Source organism: Erithacus rubecula (assembly GCF_903797595.1).
Source record: "Erithacus rubecula genome assembly, chromosome: 34".
In the NCBI taxonomy this organism is placed as follows: Eukaryota; Metazoa; Chordata; class Aves; order Passeriformes; family Muscicapidae; genus Erithacus; species Erithacus rubecula.
Window position 1 is genome coordinate 885642 of NC_136684.1, and position 17299 is coordinate 902940.

General features: G+C 50.0%; 3 protein-coding genes across 3 annotated transcripts in view; 1 reads left to right on the forward strand and 2 right to left on the reverse strand.

Annotated features, from left to right (window-relative positions):
* Positions 1-15985, reverse strand: part of LOC306814036 (olfactory receptor 14A16-like) — a gene marked incomplete at its 3' end in the record, with an annotated part of 63202 nt that extends 47217 nt beyond the window's left edge. The window contains exon 1 of the mRNA XM_079329738.1: positions 15836-15985. The remainder of the gene's footprint in view (positions 1-15835) is intronic.
* The window catches only part of LOC306814037 (zinc finger protein 541-like), a 263524-nt gene that overhangs the window by 213112 nt on the left and 33113 nt on the right, over positions 1-17299 (reverse strand). The window lies entirely within an intron of this gene.
* Positions 2657-6729, forward strand: LOC306814046 (uncharacterized protein). The gene is made up of 2 exons (XM_079329746.1): positions 2657-2810; positions 5267-6729. Exon 2 carries the CDS (start codon positions 5299-5301, stop codon positions 6202-6204), a length of 906 nt encoding a protein of 301 aa, XP_079185872.1. The 5' UTR covers positions 2657-2810; positions 5267-5298; the 3' UTR covers positions 6205-6729.

The window sequence follows — 17299 nt, forward strand, 5'->3', positions numbered from 1 at the left end:
TCCGATGGTGTCGCAGTCACTCTGTTAATTCCCGCAACGCCACGAATTGGGGTTATCGTCATTTCTGCCACTGCAGAGGTATAAGGCATGGTATGTCCTGTTTGTTCTCCCTCCTTGGTTCCTCCCACCGCCCTCGCGGTAGAATGTAACTGCCCCCCCCGCCAGTGTTGAGGATGCTTTTGAGGGACTAAAAAAGCAAAAATCCAAATCATCGAAATTTTTGGGAAAAACCTCCATTCTGAGCTTTCCCGACTGAGGGGTGGGTGTAGGTAATTCTATAAACTGGGGTGTATCTGAGGAATCTGGGGTGTCTGAAAATGAACTGCTCTGCTGCTGGCAGGTGGATTGTGTAGGCACCAGCTGCTGGCTGGATGCCCCCTCCTCCAGTCCTGGGATACCCTCTATCGCCTTCAAAGGACTAGAAACTTTTACTGTTTCTGTAGTTAATGCTTCCAGCATTACTCGTGCTACTGTTAAAAGATCTTTAGCTTTACTATCTTTCATTGTTGCTGCATGGTAAATGTCTCTGTTTACTTGCTGCCAAAATCCTACTTTAAATATCTGACTTGTATCAATGTGAGGGTAATGTACTCTTACCCACACAAGTAAATCTCTGATTTTATCCTCCGTTACTGAAATTGGATGGGAGGAGGCTAAAAACTTCAACATAGGTAATACTGGGACCTGTTTGTGACTGACGGACCCACCCATTGTGTGTGCCTATACTGTATCTTGGGTCTGAACCGACTCACCAAAATGCAAAGGTGCCAGAACCGGATTGGAGTCCTCCTGGGCTTCTGTCCAGCAGACGCGCAGGGGGAAGAATTCCTGGGATACTCCCTTCCCACACGAGCCTGGCAGCTGGCTTTTCAGGAATCGGATCAAGGTCTCTCTTCTGCCACTTTCTTCAGGTGTATTTTCAGGGCTTCCAACCTCACGAGCTCAGGAATCCAGATGCGCACCCAGGGACGCCAGGTGTCCCGTCCCTGAGGGTCTCTTCAGGCCTGAGACCTCCCCAGAGAGGGCATGAAGGTGGTAAAAAGTCTGGTTCTCTCGGAGGCACCGGCAAGAAAGCAGCTTGAGACGACCTTGTGTTGTTTCAGGGCTGTTTATTAATCTTATCTTTAAAAATGTTTCTGCCAGCCCAGCACAGGTCCTCTCTGCAGGTCGACCATTGCAGACGAACCCCCGGGAGGGCTGTGCCAAGGTCTTTATACTCTAAGCTACGTATACAATATTTACAAATTTTCCCCAATGCCATGCAACCTCTTTACAATGTCCAGTTCTTTCCCCATCCAATCTGTGGTTCCCAGGGTGCAACTTCAGCATGGATGACACGAAGAAGGAGGAAGAAGCCCACCACACCCAGGATCCTCCATCTTGGCCACATGGACCTTAATATAAACAATCTAAAAACCTACTTATACTACATTCTAATATTCTAATTTACACTCTACTCACCATTATTTTCTGTGTCCCTTCTCTCAATGTGGGCAGATTCTCCCAAGGAGCCAAATCCAGCCCCTGCAGCTCCTGGACAGCACTCGGGGGTCTCTGAGGGGTCTGCCAGGGGGGTTTTTGCATCCCTAGAGGAGCCAGGGAAAAACCCTGGACCCCCACAAGAGTGTGTCTTGGAACTCTTTTCTCTTCTCCTGCCCTTGCAGACCCATCCATAAACACACTTTGTCCCTCAGGCCAGGGGATGTGTCATCAATCTCTCTCAGCCTGGCTCTGGAGCTCTATCACTGGAATGCAACCATGGGTTTGTTCCCAGCCCCTGTGGAGGCTGTTCAAACAGGAGGCTGGTTGAACCCTTCCCCTGTCCTCAATTCTAAATCCTCCTGTGCCACTGAACAAGTTTCATTGTGTAATAACCAGGCCCTTCTCATCATTGTAGAGGCTCTTTTGATTATGAAAGGTTTAACTTGGTTCCAGACTTAAGCAACAGGAGATTCTCCTGCCATCTGGTTTTGGGCCTCAGGTCCCATTAAAGCTGTGGCTGTACAATTCTGCAGACAGTGAGGCCACTCTGAACAGTGGGTTTAAACATTTTAGCACAAGGATTCCTTTCTCATGGCCTGTTTAACATCCACGAACACTTCAAATTTCTTTTCTGAGTCTGGAAAAGCCATGACTGGGGAACTGATCATTTTGGTTTTATTTCATTTTCTTAAGTTTTGCTGTTTGGCATGTCCATAGCACAACGTTGAGTCTATGTGGGTTTAATAAGTCATACAGTGTTCTGCCTAAAACAGAGAGTCTTCAATCCAGGTCAAGCTATTGCCTATTAACTCTCAGAATTGTCCCAGCTCCATTTTCGTGCTGGGTAATATTACGTCTGAGATTTCTCGGTCCTCCTCTGGGTCAAACACCACAAAATTCGGACAAAATATGTCCCTAATATTTAACCTTTTTCTCCACCATTTATGCTTTTTTTTTTTTTTTTTCCAAATACTGGAAGATACTTTTTAGCCTGAACATTCAGCCATTTCACAGGGGCTTCTTCTACCATTTCTTCTTGTCCTCCCGATTGGAGCAAGTCACCCAAATCCTACGTTAACTCAGTCCCCAGGGGAGGGGTAAATTCTTCTGATATTTTCTGCAAGGCTTGCCTGAATAAGGCTGGTGCTTATGTGCATTCTCTGCAGAAGGACTGTCCGTGTCTTTACCATTTTCCCTTCTACCTCAGGTTCCCACTCAAAGGCAAAATACATTTTACCATCCTGTGTGAGTGGACATCCCCAGAAAGCATCTTTGACATCAAGCACTGAATGGTGTCAGTGTGAGGAGGGAACCTGGTTCAGGATGGTGTAACAATCTGAGACTGTGAGTACTTGGGTTTAATAATCTCATTTATTGTTTTTAGGTCCTGAACCATTCTATCAATTCCATCTGATTTCTTGACTGGCAGAATAGGTGCATTATGGGGAGAGATCCCTGGCTCCAAAAGCCCTGCCTTTAGCAGGGACTCAAAAACAGGCTGTGAGCCCTTCCTTCCCTCCCTTGGCATTGGGTATTGCTTTTAGATACCACTTGTCCTGTTTGTGTCAAAGTACTTTGGAGAAGCTCCATATCTCATTTTCCACATTTTCGAGGAGCTGTTCAGCATTGGCCTTGCCAGACATTTGACATAATGGCACAACAGAACTAGCCCCTATATGACATATTACAAAATTAATTTGCATTCCCAAATTACGCATTAAATGCCTTCCCAGTAAATTACAGTCGCAACTAGGAGCAAATAAAAATTCCTGCAGTTCAAAACTGTCCCCTGGGTTCTGTGGCCTCCCTGGCCCCTGGGGTTCATCCCTCAGGGTCTGTAGAAACTGTGCTATGGCCTTTGCCTTCACCATGGCCTTTTTCTCAACCCTTCATGCATTCACCTCGTGTGCCTTTCTGACCAACTGCTCCAGGGGCATCTTCTGCCCCTCCTCAGTGCCTGGGGGTGCTCATCCTCTGACAACTGCTGAGCTTCCTGCAAAATCATTCCTTTCTGCAGTGACCCAAACAAAATGCTTAAAAGCTAATCTGGATCCTCCCACGTCCAATGCACATTTCCCAGCTGTTCCTTGCTCCTGGTCCTTGTGCTCCCCTGTCCTCCCCAGCCTGTATCCCAGAGCTGGTCCCTGTCCTGCAGCAGTGTCCAAACGCGACCCCCCCCCTCGACAGGCAGGGCCGTCAGCTCCACAGGGCCGGGCAGCAGCCAGAGCTTCCCGCAGCCTCCTGGGGTGTCCCGCAGCCTCCTGGGGTGTCCCGCAGCCTCCTGGGGTGTCCTGCAGCCTCCTGCGGTGTCCCGCAGCCTCCTGGGGTGTCCCGCAGCCTCCTGGGGTGTCCCGCAGCCTCCTGGGGTGTCCCGCAGCCTCCTGGGGTGTCCTGCAGCCTCCTGGGGGTCCCACAGCCTCCTGGGGTGTCCCGCAGCCTCTTGGGGCTGGGGCCACTCCCAGCCCTCCCCGGGGGGTGCTGGGCTCAGGCAGTGCCCAGTGCTGAACCCCGGCTGCCCCACAGTCCCAACCCAGCCCCACAGCTCCCCACAGCCCCCAGCCTGTGCTCCTGGTGCTGCCCAGCACAAAGAAACCCCCTGAAATCGTGACCTCCTTGTCTGCCTGTCCTGGAAACTGGGGATACAAAGGGTCTGGATCAGCTGGCAACTTCTGCAGATAAGAGCCTGCTGAAAACATCCCAATCCTCAGTATTTATCTCTTCCTACTCTTTTCCATCGTTTTTCTTACCACAGAGATTTCTGTTACTGCTTCTTGCCTAAACCATATTCCTGCATATTCCGCTTCACCCAATCCCTTCCCAGCACACCAACAGCATCCATCCCCTGTTGTCTAAATCCCTTCTGAACTTCCCTTATTGGCCCTCTGGGTGTCCATGTCCTTGATTACCTCTGGGAAAGTGTGCAAACTCCTTCAACATGCTCCCAAGGGACCCTTCAGTGGTATTTTGAAATCATCATCCATTCTGCTGGAAGCTGCAGCTCCCAGTGTTCCCCACCTGGACCCCACCTGCGCCCCAGCCAGGCTCAGTGACCCCTGTGAGGGGAATTTGGGGGGTGGGATGGGGGCAGTGCCAAGGCCGGGCTCCCCCACACAGTGGCGACCGAGTGCGGGCAGGAGCGGCTGAGAGCCCAGCGCTGCCCCAGCCTGAGCTGCCCCAGTTCCATGCCTGCCCCTGCGCTGGGATGCTGTGGGTTTGTGGGGAGGAGGGAGCCAGCAGTGGATGCTGGGGGCAGCAGGAGAAGGGAAGGAGAAGCAACACTGAAGAACAAAATGGTGAAACGCTGCATGTGGGAGGAGAAGATTGTGCAGGAGGAGTAGGAGGAGGAAGAGGAGTGTGAGGGAGAGTAGGGACACAGGAGAAGGGGGAGCAAAAACAGGAAGCAGCACAAGGTTCCACCCCTCCCTGTATCTGCAGCTTCTCCCCAGCACCAGGAGTGTTGCCCTCCCCACATATGCAGCAGGTGACTAGAGAAGGGGATCCACAATTTTCACAGAGTTGGTGTTTCGGAAATGTATTGGGTAAAAGGTTGGTGCTTTGGTTTTTTTGCAGGGCCTGAATCTTTTTATTTTGTAGGGGGTTTTTTGCTGAATTTTGCTGTTTGCGCTGGGTTTTTTTGTGTCTTGAAGATTTGGATAATTTTCAGTTGGGATCTTGGTGTTGTAGAGGTTCTTACAGATACAAGATGTTCAGTGATTTTCTGAGATGAACTTGGGCAAGGAGGAATTCTTAGTTCATGGAACTCTCTTTTTGTTTTTTCCTCCAGAACCAGCTTTTTCATTCCTAAGGCGTAAAGGGATGGAGAATGACGAAAAGTCCCAGAGATCCCTCACAGGGATGGGCTGCAAACCCAGCCCAGGGAGCTGTGAGGAGGAAAGACCCTCCCTGATCTGGGAAGGTGTCTGGAGATCCAGGCAGAGCTCAGAGCTGGCGGAGAGGCCTCATGGAGGGGAGAAGCCCCACAAGTGCTTGGAATGTGGGAAGGGTTTCAGCTACAGATACAGGCTGATCCGGCACCAGATGGCCCACACTAGGGAAAAGCCCCATGAGTGTGGGAAATGTGGGAAGGGCTTTAGAGACAACTCCCACCTGATCCGGCACCAGATGATCCACACTGGGGAACGGCCCTATGAGTGTGGGAAATGTGGGAAGGGATTCAGAGACAGCTCTGGCCTGAGCCGACACCAGATGATCCACACTGGGGAACGGCCCTATGAGTGTGGGGAATGTGGAAAGGGATTCAGAGACTGCTCTGTCCTGCTCCGGCACTATATTATCCACACTGGGGAAAAGCCCTATGAGTGTGGGAAATGCGAGAAGAGCTTCGCCGACATCTCCAATCTGATGCAGCACCAGGTTATCCATGCAGGGGAACGTCCTTTCTGCTTGGAATGTGGGAAGAGCTTTGGGTGCATGTCCGACCTCAGAAAACACCAGCGCATCCACAGCAGGGAGAGGCCCTATGAGTGTCCCGAGTGTGGGAAGAGGTTTCAGACCAGCTCCTATCTCCTCAGACATGAGCGGATTCACAGAGAGGAGAGGCCCTTCCGCTGCCCTGAGTGTGGGAAGGGATTCAAGCAAAACTCTGACCTCACTGTCCACTGGCGCATCCACACTGGGGAGAGGCCCTACGAGTGTCCTGAGTGTGGGAAGAGCTTCTCACAGAGCGGTAACTTGACCCAACACCAACGTAGGCACCACTAAGGGAAGCCTGTGAGTGCCCCGAGTGTGGGAAGAGCTTGCTGCTCTGCTCCAGCTCCAACCCCCATGGGAAGATTGGTGTTGGATGATCCCCAGTGACCCCCGTTGGGCAGAGCCCTGGTGATCCGTGATCCTGGCTGGGGGGGCTCTGCATCATCCTGTCTCTCTGTAGGCACTTGGATGAACGCAGGTACAGAAACGTCCATTGGGAAACAAACTGACATTGAGAATTCCTTGGGGAGAGTGGATTTGTTGGTTTTCAACCCCAGAAAATCTTCTGTGTTCAATCCTATCTTCTGGTCACCTCCAGGAATTCTGAATGGTCTTGGAGGTATTTTCCAACCTTAGTAATCACTCAGTTTTGATTTTCTATTACTAAAGGGTGTATTCTGCAAAATGGGGAGAGATTGCGGCAAAGACCAAGATTTTGGAGACAGTGGGGTGGAAACTCTTCCAGAAAAGTTTCTTCCCTCCCAGCCAAGCTCATGGATCATCGGCTGGCATAGACAAGGAAGTGCTTTTCTTCTCGACTTGATTTGCTTTTGATATCTCTTCATCCCTTTAAAACATCCAACACTAAAAGTAAAGACACTGAACTGAGACATGGGTGGGGACATGGGGGGACATAGACATGTCAGAACACAGACATGGAGAGTGGCATCACAAGGACATGGAAGGGGACGTGGCCATTCATGGGGGTCCCTATTCCCAATCTGTGCCAGGGCCTGTGCTATGCCCCCCTTCCCCAATCATGGCTCTCCCCACTGAGTCCCTCCAAATTCTTCCCCACTGGCCCCAGTGAACAGGACCAGGCGAACTGGAAGGCTTTAATGGGAATGCTGGGAGCAGCCATTTGGGGGCAGAGTGATACCAGGCTGGAGGTCCCCAGGGGGAGCACACATGTTCACACAAGTCCTGCTGGTCCCCAGACAGAGAAGCTCCCAACACCACCAGTATCACCAGTACAGCCCCAGCTCCCCTGACATGTCCCATCCCCAGCAGCTGTGCTCTGCTGTAGAGGGGTTCTTAGCAACCCCACCCAGGCAGTGCTGGAAGCACCAGTCCAGACTGGTTCAAAGCATGGGCAGGGGATCAGAACCCATGGAAGTGAGTCCACCACAAACCGTTCAGAACCCTCAAAATTGGCAGGAAGCATCACGATTCTCCCAAAATAGGGGTCACTTCCACCCATAAACTAACTGGGAAATCCCGCAAAGACCTGCCAAAGTTTTCAACCACCTAAAACTGGCAGAAAGCAGCAGGATCTTCCCTTACATGGGGTCCCCTCATCCTTCCCTGTGGGGCCGCACTCCATTGTCAGTGCCTGTTGGAGTGTGTAAAATGGGAACCTCTCTGAGTCTCTCAGAGAGAAGAATACAGGGATTGAACTAAAGCCTTTGGAGAAATTAAAATATATTAAGCCACAGACATGAAGCAGAATTGTAAATTTTAGTTTCAAATAAGTAGGGATATTATTAAGTCACATAGATATGAAGTAGAAGTTTTAGTTTTAAGTAAGAATATACTATAAGTGCCTTAAGAGAGTTAAAAGCCCTAAAATCTAGTTAAAGGTTCAGAAACTTAGCCCCAGGGTGCCTTAGGTTACAATGTAAAGATGTACCCAAAAGTATGTATTCTATCACCCTCTTCATGAATTGTGGAAACCAAATGGGGCAGTGTTCTTTCTCTACGTGGGAGATATCCTCTGCTAATGGGCCATCTTTTAAAAACCAGATGGGGCAGTGTTCTTTATCCTTTCCACAGCCCATCCTTCCTCCAGAAAGATATCTTCTGTTAATGGGCCATTGAGTCCCACTGCATGACTGATGAAATTACATCATCACATTGTAAGATGCCACCCAGGGGGAGGAGAGAAGCATTCCCTACTTAGATAAAATCTTAGACTTGGAAGACCAAGGCAGCCTTTTTCCAAGGAAAATGAAGACTTGGAAGACCAAGGCAGCCTTTTTCCAAGGAAAATGAATCCTCCCTCTTGATTCCATAGGAAAACCTTACCTTTCCACATCATAGCTGGACCTTTGGAGGAAAACTGCACCTTTCTACAAGACCACTGCTGCAACAGGACCACATCTGTCGCTCCAGGAGGACTGCAGCCATCATTTAATGGGACTGCTACCAGCACCCTAGCTGACAGGGTATCAGGTATTCTGACTCTGTCAGTGTTTTGAGTTTGGGTTTTTTTTGTAGTAGTGTATTTTTATTTTAATTTTTTTCCCTAGTAAAGAACTGTTATTCCTATTCCCATATCTTTTCCTGAGAGCTCCTTAATTTCAAAATTGCAATAATTTGGAGGGAGGGGTATACATTGTGCATTTCAAGAGAGGCTTCTGCTTCTCTTTGCAGATGCCTGTCTTTAAAACCAAGACAGGTTTTGGTGCCCAATGTGGGGCATGAGCGCAACGAGAGAAAAAGCAACTAACAGTTCTTGAGTAATCTAATTTTTGTGTCCTGGATGTAAAACCTCATTAAGCGGTGCATGTGGCCTAGCTTGCCCTGGTTGAGGTGGAACATGATCATGGCTATATTTCTCCCATTCACAGGCCCTTATCTTAACAGGACTCCTATAACTAATGCTACTGTAGACACTGCTGAAGGAAAAAGGCACATTTTAGCTAGGCCTTTTTCTCAAGTTCTAAGTCTTTTTCTCAGGCCATGAAAACTTTCCCAGCTCCAGCCAGGATTTTTCCCAGGCTGGAGACTTTTTTTTCTCTATTGTAAACATAAGACAAAGAATCATAAAAGAGATAAACACTTGCAAGATCCCTGAGAAAGCCAGGGAAAAGAGGTGTCTCCTTCTCTGAATTTTGTTTTGCACAAACTACCTTATTTAAGGCAATGGCTTCTTTCAATAAATTGCTCTTTCTTGCTCTTTTCTGCACTAAGCAAGAGAGTATCTTGTTGCTATTTTTTCACCACTCTATAATCTTTCTCACGCCAGTATGCTACTACTGTGGCTGTATTCCAGTTTGCTGTATCGGTTCATAAGGTGAGGAGTTATTGGATCTTTAACTTCCTCTGGAAGGTGGGCACATGGATTCAGGGCTATCACACACTATGTTTTTGGGGTTACTTTAATAATGGTATCTACTGTGAAGAAATGACACCAAGCAAAATTTTCTACCAACTCTTCACCCAGTTTTTTGGGTCTACTCCACCCATTTTTGAAAGGTTCAAATTATCCCTAAATGCTAATGATATTATACAGTGGTTGCTGTTGCTAATATGCATGTTCTATTTACCATTCAGAGATAAGGGGAGATTGGCTTGGATAACCACCCTGATACCTAGCCCAGAAAATAGAGATGCTGCCACACAGCCTGACTCTGCCCCCGAGCCTGATCCTGCCCCACAGCCCACATAAGAAATTAAACACCTGGATTGGCTGAGGTTTTAGTGAAGGAGCTATGTGATAGGGGCCACATGTGGAAGGAGTACCTTTCCCCAGCTGGTGAAAAGATTTCCCCCTGCCTCAAAGATGGAGAGTCTGATGGTGCAGCAATGGAACCCACAGACATTACAACCGTCCAGGTTCCAGCAGATCCACAAGGGTAGTCATAGCCAGCAGCAGTCACCCCTGTGGAAACGAAGTCCAAGATGAAATCAGAGCACCTAGTTAATAAGGATAAGAAAGGAGGGTCCTCACAACCCACAGAGGAGCCAGCGGTCAAGGTCACCGAGTGCCTGCGGAAGGAAAGTCTCTGTAATCTGCAAAAAGACATTGTGTGACGGAGGCATGAGACTTATTAAACCTGGTTATTTCGGGTCTGGGACCTTATGGGTACACACGTGCAACTGGATGGTTCTGAGGCAAGGAATTTGGGACCTCTGACTCAGGACTCAGGTGTGGATCAGTGTGGATTTGTAAGGAAGTCAGGCCCCCTTTCCCTCTGGGAACGGCTTTTAATGAGTGTAAGAGAGAGGTTTGTCCACAGAGAGAGAATGCAGGAGACCATCATAGAATGCAGTGCAAGACCCTTGAGGAAGGGATCCAGCAGCTGAGAGAAGTAAAATTAGAGGTAGTCTTTGAGAGGGACAATGACCCCAACAAGATCAGGTGCACAGGGCAGATGTTGAGGAATCTGTCAAACCTAGCGCCATCACATAATACCACCTTCATTATAATGATTAATGCTGATAACAACTGAGAGACAATGGGTTCTGTTGCCAATAAGCTTAGGAACTACAAGAGTATGATCAAGGCCCGATGCAGGCTCATGTCTCTGCTGTAATTAAGAGTATCCAAGAAGAGATGAAGGAGATGAGGGACGAGGTGAGGAAGAACAGTTCCTATATGGCATCTGTGCAAGTCACAGGCCCCAAAGTCAGACCTTAATTTCCCCCAGCTAGAGAGAGGGTATACCCCAGAAGCTGACCTGCATTTTCTTCTGTGTGATCGTGGGGAGGACATAAGGTGGGATGAGAAACCCACTTTTGTCCTGGCAGCATGAGTGTGTCAACTCAGGGAGGGAAACTAACAAAGGGAGCTCCACTAAAGTAAAGGTTGCCTCAACCTTCTGATCTGCTGGCTTTTACAGAAGGGAGGATGATCTTTTGGACCCCCTTGAAGAAATCTCTAGTATGTATGCCCAGGAAGGAATGATAACCAGGGGTAGAAGGGCCCTACCTCTAGCCAGGAAAAGGCATGGGGAAACTGGGTCTTTTGGAAGGTATGGATCTGATGGCCTGGCACATCAGAGCAATAAAAATATGAGGCATTAGTTGATACTGGTGCACAGTATACCCGAATGCCATCGAGAGATGTGGGGACAGAACCTGTTTCCATTGCCGGGGTGATGGGGGAATCGCAGCAATTGACTCTCTAAGAAGCTGAGGTGAGCCTGACAGGGAAGGGGGGGCAGAAATATCCAATTGTAACTGGCCCAGGGGCTCCATGTGTTCTAGGCATAGACTTCCTCAGGAACGGCTACTACAAAGACCCAAAGGGACTCAGGTGGGCTTTTGGAATAGCTGCTGTAGAGGCAGAGGGCATTAAGCAATTGAAAACCTTGCCAGGACTATCAGAAAACCCATCTGCAGTGAGACGCCTGAAGGTGGAAGAGCAACAAGTACCAATTGCCACCATGACAGTGCACCGCTGGCAGTACTGGATGAATTGGGATGCTGTGATCCCCATCCACAAGGCAATCTGTGAGTTGGAGAGCCAAGGAGTGGGAAGGAAGGCCTACTAACCCTTCAACAGACCCATCTGGCCTGTGCAGAAATCTGATAGAGAATGGAGATTGACTGTGGACTATCGTGCAGTGAATGAAGTGACTCCACAGCTAAGCACTGCCATGCCGGACATGCTGGCACTTGAGTACGTGCTGGAATCCAAGGCAGCTAAGTGGTATGCCACCATTGACATTGTCAATGCATTTTTCTCCATTCCTTTGGCAGCAGAGTGCAGGCCTCAGTTTGCTTTCACATGGAGGGGAGTGCAGTACACCTGGAACCGACTGCCTCAGGGGTGGAAACACAGTCCCACCATCTGCCATGGGCTGATCCAGGCTGCACTGGAAAAGGGTGAGGCTCCAGAACATTTGCAGTACATCGATGACATCATTGTGTGGGGGGAAACAGCAATGGAGGTATATTGAGAAAGGAGAGAAAATCATCCAGATTCTGCTGGAAGCCAGCTTGGCCATCAAGAAGAACAAAGACAAAGGACCTGCTCGAGAATTCCATTCCTGGGGGTGAAGTGGCAAGACAAACAGCATCAGATTCCCAATGAAGTCATCAATAAGATCACCGTGATGTCTTCATCCACAAGTAAGAAGGAAACACAACCTTTCCTAGGTGCCATAGGCTTTTGGAGAATGCACATTCCTGAGTACACTCAGATTGTGAACTCTCTCTACCTGGTCACTCGCAAGAAGAACAATTTCCACTGGGGCCCTGAACAACAGCAAGCCTTCACCCAGATCAAGCAGGAGATTGCCCATGTGGTAGCCCTTGCACCAGACAGAATAGGACCACAGGTGAGGAATGTGCTTTACTCTGCAGACAGGAACCAAGGTCTGTCCTAGAGCCTTGGGCAGAAGGTGCCTGGTGAGACCCGAGGCCGACCCCTGGGATTCTGGAGCCAAAGTTACAGAGGGTCTGCAGCCAATTACATTGCCACAGAGAAGGAAATCCTGGCTGCCTATGAAGGAGTTCAAGCTGCCTCAGAGGTGATTGGCACAGAAGCACAGCTTCTCCTGGCACCCCGACTGCCAGTGCTGGGGTGGATATTCAAAGGAAATGTTCCCTCTACCCACCACGCCACCGAGGCCACATGGAGCAAGTGGATTGCCCTCATCACGCAGCACACCCGTATTGGCAACCCGAATCACCCTGGGATTTTGGAGATAATTCCAAACTGACCAGAAGGTGAAGATTTTGGTCTCGCCAACGAAGAGAAGCAGAATCAAGTGACCCGGGCTGAAGAAGCTCCACCGTACAACCAGCTGCCAGCAGATGAAACACGCTACGCCCTTTTCACTGACGGTTCCTGCCGCATTGTGGGGATGAACCGGAAGTGCAAAGCAGCCGTATGGAGCCCCACACGACAGGTTGCACAGGCTACCGAAGGAGAAGGTGGATCGAGTCAACTTGCTGAACTCAAAGCTGTTCAGCTGGCCTTGCACATTGCTGAGAAATGGCCAAAGCTCTACCTTTACATTGATTCATAGTAGCCAATGCTCTGTGGGGTTGGCTAGAAAGGTGGAAAAAGGCTGACTGGCAACATAGAGGAAAACCAATCTGGGCTGCTGATGAGTGGAAAGACATTGCTACTCGGGTAGAGAAGTTACGCGTGAAAGTCTGTCATGTGGATGCCCATGTTCCCAAGAGTCGGGCTAATGAAGAACACAGGCACAACGAGCACATAGAGCAGGCTGTTCAGATAGAGGTCTTAAAGATAGATTTAGATTGGGAACACAAGGGAGAAGTGTTCCTGGCTCGATGGGCCCACGATGCCTCAGGCCATCAGGGCAGAGACGCCACCTATAAGTGGGCACAAGACCAAGGGGTGGATCTAACCATGGACAGCATCTCTCAGGTTATCCATGACTGTGACACTTGCGCTGCCATCAAACAGGCCAAGCGGGTGAAGCCCCTCTGGTATGGGGGGCAATGGTCCAAATATAAGTATGGAAAGGCCTGGCAGATTGACTATATCACACTGCCTCAGACTCACCAGGGCAAGTGCTATGTCTGACCATGGTGGAAGCCACCACCGGATGGTTGAAGACCTACCCTGTGCCCCACGCCACTGCTCGGAACACCATCCTGGGCCTGGAAAAGCAAGTCCTCTGGAGGCATGGTACCCCTGAAAGAATTGAGTCAGACAATGGGACTCATTTCAAAAATAGCCTTATAAACACCTGGGCTAAAGAACATGGCATTGAGTGGGTGTACCATATTCCCGACCATGCACCAGCGGCTGGGAAAGTCGAACGGTGCAATGGTCTGCTTAAAACCACCTTAAAGGCACTTGGTGGGGGGACTTTCAGGAACTGGGAGATCAATCTACCGAAGGCCACATGGTTAGTGAATACCCGAGGTTCCACTAACCGAGCAGGCCCTGCCCAATCAGAGCCCTTGGGAGCACCAGATGGAGATAAGGTTCCAGTGGTACACCTGAGAGGCATATTAGGGAAAACTGTCTGGGTGAACTCTGCTTCCAGCAAAGACAATCCTCTTCGTGGGGTGGTTTTTGCTCAAAGACCAGGTTGCACTTGGTGAGTGATGCAAAAGGATGGAGAGACCTGATGCATACCCCAAGGGGACCTTGTTCTAGAGTGAACTATCTATGATACTGTGCCTGTAACTACATGTATGTATATAATTTAAAGGTTTCAATATGATGTAGCATGTTGGCATGGAAAAAATTTGGGGTGGATAATGTTGGGGGTTGAGTGTTTTTCTATTACTGTGTCAATTAAAAGAATTTTTCCCATTATCATGCCAATGGACCTGGCCGGGTTACACCCAGGATCTCTGATGACTCTAGACAAAAGGTGTCAATTGCAGCGGCTCCCGGAGGGGCCTCTGTGGCTTCTGGGAGGGGACTCGTGTTTCTGGCGAGCTCGGAGGAGGACGGCCGGGATCTTCAGCCACGTGGCCGGAGCACAGGAGAGCCAGACCCTCTGTGATCACCTGCCCTGCATCTGCCCCGTTCCAGCCTCCTGCCTCTGCGGACACAGCTGATCACCCGGACACAAACGGTGAGCGAGGAGCTGCCCGCTCCAGCCCGTTCCCGCCCGAGACCAGTGTAGCCGCTGCTGCCCCCCACAACCCTTGCGCCCCCCGCCTGCCCCTCGGCAGCTCTGGGCTGTGGACTAAGCACAGAAACAGCGTGCTCACATCTAAAGGGACTGACATCAAGTTAGCTATTCTGTTCTGTTAGCAATTTTAACAACTGCTGTTGTTTTCTGCTTGTACAGTTAGATATATTAGTAAAGAGCTGTTATTCCCACCCCCTTATCTCTGCCTCAGGGTCCTTGATTCAAACAATTATAATACTTGGGGGGGAGTGGAACCAAAGTCTCTGTTTCAAAGGGAAACTTCTGCCCTTACTGGCAGACACCTGTCCTTTCAAACCAGGACAGCTTCCTGTGTCCCAGTGCGATGAAACATGCTGGCCCCATACAGCTGCCCTTTGCTCATTACACCTCCCTCTAATTCAGGTTAATCACAATTAAAATGTGTTGGAAAAATAAAGTGAACTTTTTGAGGTTTCAATTGCAAAGTCATCCTCTTATAACCCTTCTCTCCTTCCCTGTGCAGATCGACAGGGAGGGATACTAGGGATGCTAGGTCCAAGGGTCAGTCTGGCTCTCTGCTGCCTGGAGTTATGCATACTGGCAGCTGTTTCTCTCTATCCAAGACTTGTCCCTGCCAATGCTCCCGGAGTGCAACCCAGCCTTGGGGGCTCAGCTCTGCCCTGCACACTCCTCCCAGCACAGGGCACTGCCCAGGGACATCTCCCGGCAGCAGGGCCTGAAGAGCAGCTCAGAAAAACTAAGATGCTGCAAGCCAAGGTGCTGCTGCTGCTGTCTGTAGGCAGTGGAGGGTGAGGAGGCAGTTTGTGAGGGGGATCTGTGGCAGATCTGCTGATGCCCAGTGGGACAGTGCAGGAGTCTCAGTGACACAGACACTCCTGACAGCCCCTTTCCCTTTCCTTGAGGAGAAAGCTGAGAGCAGCCCAGGTCACGCAGCACCATCTCCACAGCAGGAGGAATCTGCCCTGATGGGGGTGGCTCGTTCTGCTTCCAACTTCTCCCCACAGTCCATGGGGAGTCCCCAGGCAGGCTGAGAGCTGTCCCTGGCAGGTGGCACATGCCCTGAGCTGGCCAAGAGCCCTGAGGGCTGCAAGAGCTGCTGTGCAGGACAACCCTGGGCAGCCCTGGCTGCAGCCCCAGCTTCAGCCCCTGCAGCCATCCCTGGCAGCAGGAGCCATCCTGCCCTGTCCCTCTGACAGTGCCCAGGGCAGCCCTGCTCTCCATCACATCCTCCTCCTCCTCTTTCTCAGAGTATCTGAGAGAGTCCCCCTGACACATCCCCCAGGCTGTGGGCTGTGCTGGCTCCAGGAGATCCTCCAGGAGCACAGGGGACATTGCCCTGCACCCACAGACTCACCATGTTGAGGGGTGTGAAGATGTTTCCCCAAGTGAAGTCTCAGCTCAATGTCTTCCCAGTGCTGATTGCCTTTAGCCTGTCTGTGCCTGGCTCCTGTCCCCTCAGTGCCTGCAGGCAGTGCCCTCAGCCCAGCTGGGCTGGAAGAGGAGCTGCTATTCAACAGAAATGTCTTTTAGAAGCTCTTCTTGGTTACCAAGGGTTCCCTCTGCTCCTGGAGCCTGGCACAATTTAGCAGCACAGACACAGCACAAAGACTTTAATGACACTCTCAGGGCTGTGTTTACATAAAACTCAGTCCCTGAGAGAGTGTTTTTCAAATAAACTTCTCAAAATTTAAAGTCAGATTCAACCTCAAAAGTTTCTTTAACTTTTAATGGATTCCACTGAGAGACAAAACTGTGGAAGTGTCTCCAAATTCCAGTTAGAGCAGAACACTGGAGACACTGATGACAGCTGGGGACAAACAAGGGAAAGTTGTCTCTGATGCTGAGCAAACCTGGATGTGTTTCATGAATGCAAAGGGCCAAGGGCTGAGCCCCAGCCCCTGGCAAGGCAGATCCTGTCCCTCCCTCATTGCTCAGGACTCTTCTCGGGGCACTGGGCTCTGGGGATGTGCAATGCCAAGGGCAGGACCATGGGGCAGCTCCTGCCAGGCTGCTGAGCAGGGACAAGGAGGCAATGAGGCCCCAGCACAGCAAGGCTCACTTGTCCCCTGCTGGCCTCAGGCCCAGGGCCAGCAGCCATGGCTCAAGTGCTGCAGCAGTTGGCTCTGGCAGGGCCTTTCAGCTGCTGCCCATCCCTGTGCCCTCTGCAGCCCAGGCTGTCCTACAGTGTCCATGCCCTGCACCTCTGTCCCTGCAGGCTGTTGTCATCCCCCAGCTGCCCCACCTCACTGGCCCTTCCTTTGCTGACAGCTCTGTGTCCTGCCTGACTCTGCCTGGCCACACAAATCCTTGGCGTTGTTAGCAAAAGGTGTAATTCAGTTTTTACTGTGCCTGTGAACTTTAGCACAGGAGGAAGGCATTCAACTTGTCCAACTTTCCCAGCAGGGATATTTGTAAGAGAAGAAGATATGTGGCTCAAGAATATCATGATAGAGAAAACAAGGATGAAAATGGGAATTTGGGGTGGTTTTTATAGAAATAAGTAAATTGTAATACACATGTAGGGAATAAATATAAGCAGCACAGTTATGTAATGAAGTGTCCATGTAAGGTTAAGAGTTATCCCAATTTGAACCTGAAGCCTGAAAAAATGATGCCCTCGTCAACATCAAATTAGTGTTAAGAAGTCTTATTTTTATATTTTAGAGATTTGGTAACATCAGGGCCTCACAGAACCAAGGAGTCAACTTGACAGTATCGAGCCTCAAGGAACCAAGGGGCCTTTTGACATTATGGGAGCTCATGGAACCAAAATCCATTTTGACAGAGTAGGACCACATGGAATCTGTGGT